The sequence below is a fragment of the Aptenodytes forsteri genome, unplaced genomic scaffold (genome assembly GCF_000699145.1).
Source record: "Aptenodytes forsteri isolate BGI_AS27 unplaced genomic scaffold, ASM69914v1 Scaffold54, whole genome shotgun sequence".
Classification (NCBI taxonomy): Eukaryota; Metazoa; Chordata; class Aves; order Sphenisciformes; family Spheniscidae; genus Aptenodytes; species Aptenodytes forsteri.
Window position 1 is genome coordinate 18,512,835 of NW_008796044.1, and position 4,645 is coordinate 18,517,479.

At 55.9% G+C, this 4,645-nt stretch overlaps 1 protein-coding gene across 1 annotated transcript in view; it reads left to right on the forward strand.

Moving 5' to 3' along the window:
• Positions 1–378: 378 nt before the first annotated feature.
• The window catches only part of ARHGAP26 (Rho GTPase activating protein 26), a 131,772-nt gene continuing 127,505 nt past the window's right edge, over positions 379–4,645 (forward strand). Inside the window, exons 1-4 of the mRNA XM_009285955.2 lie at positions 379–483; positions 1,518–1,579; positions 2,074–2,145; positions 3,440–3,541. Coding sequence (XP_009284230.1) covers positions 1,571–1,579; positions 2,074–2,145; positions 3,440–3,541 — 183 coding nt within the window. The 5' untranslated portion in view covers positions 379–483; positions 1,518–1,570. The remainder of the gene's footprint in view (positions 484–1,517; positions 1,580–2,073; positions 2,146–3,439; positions 3,542–4,645) is intronic.

The window sequence follows — 4,645 nt, forward strand, 5'->3', positions numbered from 1 at the left end:
AGGGCGGGGAGCCTGTGCAGAGGTGCCATCTCTTGGGGGGCAGCGTGGGAGCTGCCCCAGCAGTGCCACCCTGCATCACCGTTTGCCACTGCCCCGTGGCACTGGGCTTGAGCTCCCGCATGGTTCTCACGGTATTTTGAGGTTTCATCTCCTGTAGTATATTTTGGCGGGTGCTGGCCGGGACCCCACAGAGCCCCGTCCCTGGGGTGGGTGCAGGAGAAGGGCAGCACTCTTGGGGGTTCCCTGGCATGGGAGGGGGGGGGCCTGTCAGACAGGTCTCTCCATGGGGACTGGCTGGCTGGGATTACGCGTCTGCCTGCATCGTGCTGTGGTGGGCTTTTTCCTTTTCTAACATCTGTGTTTTCCCCTCTCCCGCTCTCTCGGCAGACCTGTCGGCGGCCAAGCGCAAGTTTGCGGACTCCCTCAACGAGTTTAAATTCCGCTGCATAGGCGATGCTGAAACGGATGATGAGATCTGCATAGGTGAGTCCAGGGCGCTGGTGCCGTGAGTAGCCCTGAAGCCATGCTCCAGACCCCTGAGCTGAGCAGGGCATGGGGGAGAGAGACACACACAAGGGTGCCAAGGAGCCCGGGAATTTGTCTGGGTGCTTTCCTGCTCTCTGGAAATGGCATATTTCTCCTGGTTCAACATCAGCAAAGCCTTCCCAAGGAAATCAATTGTTGCTTCTTGGCCTAAATCTAGTCCTGCCAGATAGGAAAGGAAGAAGATTGCCCATGTCTGAAACCATCTAGATTATCCGGCCCTTTCCCATTGGAGAGCAGGGATCTGGAGATGTGGCCATGGCAAAATACACTGCAAGGGGCTGTAGCTGAAGGAGAGGAGCAGCAGCCTCGCTGCCAGCTGCAGGAGCGAAGAACCCAGCAGGCACCCACTGTGCCGACAGCAGCCAGCAGTGCAGAGTCTGGCAGTGCTCTCCCAGCCGTAGCCTGGTTCCACCATGGAGCTTCTCATGGCGTAGGGCAGCAGCTTCGGCCCTTCACTTCATGTTATCCTGATTCTGCCCCAGCTGAACTTTTAGAGCTTATTGTGCGCATCATCTGGAGCCAGGAGAGCAAATGAGCTTTAGCCCTGATTTAACTTCACTTATTTATTTGTGCCCAGTCTCTCAGCAAAAATAGCTTTCTCATCCAAGTCCCCTTGCTGCGATGCACATGCTGGTGAGCTGCCACTCGTGCACCGAGCATGGCTGGGGCCAGTGCTGAGCCATAGGGCTGATGAGCAACCGGCTGTTGGGTAGGGCAGGTTCGAGATGAAGGTGTGGTGTTTCTCTCTGGAGGAGGGAACATGGTGCTGGGGATGCTATGCTACCAGTTACTTTTGTAGGCAACTGGAAGCCTTTCTGAGGAGAGAGCAAAGATGATAAAAAACCCCAAGCAACCAACTCCCAAGGCCCCCAAAACACAGCAAACAAAAGGCCCCTGTTCAGTCTCTCTCTTAATTTAAAAAGAAAATAATATGTTGTTAAGTGCTGACTGTGTGGGTGTGTCCCTTCCAGCCAAGTCTCTGCAGGAGTTCGCCACGGTGCTGCGGAACCTGGAGGACGAGCGGATGCGCATGGTATGGCCCCATCTACCGGGGGCTGGGTGGGTGGTGGCACTGCTGCTGCCGCTGGCAGCGCTGCGCACGGTGGGTGGTGTGGCACCCGGGGCACCGTGGCGTGCAGTGGAAACCCCTTCCCTCGCCCAGGGCAGAGCTGCAGGGGAGAGCAGAGGGAGGGGAGTGTGAACTTGGCGGGGGGGCACGCTTGAAGAGCATCAGTAATGGTGTCTTGCTGTTGGAAAATGGCCAGTGCTGGTGCTGGTAGGGCTCACTGGGGTGAGGAGCAGGTTTGGTACAAGCCCCTCAGCCTCCCCTGGGTCCTCAGCCAGCGCAGAGCTGGAGTGGGTGAAGTGTGCGGGTTTCTGTGGGCTGCAGGAGGGTTTCCATGGGAAAGGCTGTTGAGCGGCTTGGGTGTCTGGGGCTGAGCTGGGCAAAAGGGCTGCGCCAGCCCGGCTGGGGCTGGGGCGGGAGCATGGAGGCAGCAGGTGAGTTGTGGCCGTCTTTGCCCATAGATCGAGAACGCCAGCGAGGTGCTGATCACGCCACTGGAGAAATTTCGCAAGGAGCAGATCGGGGCCGCTAAGGTAGGCTGCTGCTGCACCAAGCTGCTGTCACCTCTGGGAGCCCCTGCTTGGGCTCAGGAGCAGAGCCCAGAGCCGTGTGGCAATGGCCGTGCCGGGACCTGGCGTGCTGCAGCGATGGGCCCTGCTGGGCATGGGCATGGGAGGAAATGTCTGCGCGCTGCTGCGGGTTTGGAGACGGGGACGATCCAGCTCCTGGGAAAGTGCCTCAATGTTCCCAGTTCACCCACAACCAAGTAACGTGCCAAGGGCTAAAAATCACATGCTAGTTGAAGCGAACTTTTTTTTTCTTCCTCCAAACCAGAATTAGTATTTTCTTAGAGGGGTTCCCAGTCGCCTGAGCCCCCCAGTCTGCGCTGCCCACCCTGGTGTGTGGCTGGGCGGCTGCATGGGAATTTGGACGGCTTCTGGCAGGACAGGCGAGCCCAGGGAAGCACCGGTGTGGCTGAGGGCAGCTGTGAAACAGCCTGGCCCCCCCCCCCCCTTTCTTTCCTGCCTTTGTTCTGAAATTAAACCGCTGTCTGCGGCTCTCCTGTTGTTATAACAACCTGCTGCTGCCTGCAAGAAGCACATGCCAGCCCGGCGGGGCCGTGTTTGCATGGCAGCGGTGTGCCCAGCTCCCCGCTGGCACAGAAGCCGTGGCGGCACCGTGGTGTAGCCCAGCCTGGCCAGGCTGTCCTGGTTCGTGCAGCTAAAAAAAAAAGACAAAAAAGGGGTGCTTCAGAAAGGAGCTGGTTATTAGCAGTTGTCAGTGGTGGATTTCGTACTGGCATGTTGGGGCGGTGAGGCTGGGATGAGAGGTACAAAAGAAAAGTTAAGGTTGACATCCTCCTTTAATGCTCCTGCCACAAATAGCCAAATTACTGTGTCATCGTCCTGAGTGACACATAGGATAAGCCATTGCGAGGGGTGGCAGGGTGGGATGTGAAATTGTGACGATATGCTGGTTAGCTGGTTAGCAAGCACTTTCCTCGCTGTGTTGTCTTTGGGCCAGCCCCGGGACCTGGATGTTTTACTGAGCCTTGGGCTCTGGGAATAGAGGAGGGGCTCCCCCAAGTCTCGGATTTTGGCAGCACAAGCTGCTTTCCTATAGCTGCCCGATGGTCATGGATAAAAGCAGCTTTGCCCGCTTCCAGCTGATGCCCCTTGGCCTTGGTCCCATCTCGTGCTGTGCAGAAGGGGGTTAGCTCTGGCCCGGGACTCGCAGTCCTGCACGAGGCTGTAGGAATGCCCTGGATCCTCACAGCTGCCCCAGTGCCGTGGTGTTCAGCATCACACTTTTTGTTCTATTTTGTAGGATGCCAAAAAGAAATATGACAAGGAGACGGAGAAGTATTGTGGTGTCCTAGAAAAGCACTTAAACTTGTCTTCTAAGAAGAAAGAATCCCAGCTTCAGGAGGTGAGAGCAACCTCTGGTTTTCCATGTCTAGCAGTAACTGTGGTGAGCTTTTTGAATGCTTTACGCAGCTTATAACATTGGTTTTCCTGGCTGTAAAATCAGAGAGATCCCAAAATGGATAGCAATCAAAAAGGAGAGAGAGTTTATAATTAAAGAGTGCAACAGAAAGGAACTGGTTCTGCTGCAGGTTTCCCTTGTGCCAGCACAAATCACGGATGTCTAGTTCCCTTCTCTGAAAGTGGCTGCACTGGCTTTGGGCTTCATGGGAGGAGTGATCAGGCTTAGTGCTTTTAAAGTACTTTAGGAGCCTATTACTGACTCGGCACGTAGTTAGCTGCTGTGCCAAATGCTCTTACTGGATGAGTACGCTGAGTTTTCAATCACTTCTTCTAAGTTTGGAATTCCCTGCACTGGCCCAGGGCTGGGTTGGTCCCTGCAGGATGCACGTCCTTGCTTTTGGGCATGATGCTGGTGTGTCGCTGAGCCGTTTCTGGGGGAATCAGTGGGCACAGGTTGTGGCTCCTGCACTGGGATAGCTCAGGTGGTGTTATGGTGCCCAGCAGAGTTGAGGACTCAAGAGAGTAGATACATCTGTGGCACAAATAATCATCTTCCACCAATCATGGTTGAAGAGGGGTAAGAATGAGGGTTGACATGCCTGCAAGCCAGCTTTGTCCTTGCATAGGTGTTCTGGGTTTGTAAATAACTTACCATGTGGGAGCACCCATATGTCCCAGAAGATGGAGAGTCCCATTCTCATGGCTTTTAAATAACCTTTTAAACCTCTGTTTTAGTTCGTGTTTGAAATACTACTTTGAGACACAGGAGTGGAAGGATTTCTTTCTGGGGAGGGAAGGAGCCGCTTGTGGCTGTCAGGTTGCAGCATTGACTTCTAGAGGTGTGATCCCATGCCCTGGCCAGAGTATGGCCCTGTGGGGCTGCCCAGGAGCCCGGAGCAGCGGGGCGGTGGGATGCGGGTGGTGGCTGTGTGCGGGATGCTGTGCGGGGTGCAGGCGGTGGCGGGGTGCGGTGCGGGGTGCGGGGTGCAGGCCCTGGCTGTGTGCGGGATGCTGTGCAGGGTGCGGGCGGTGGCGGGGTGGGGGG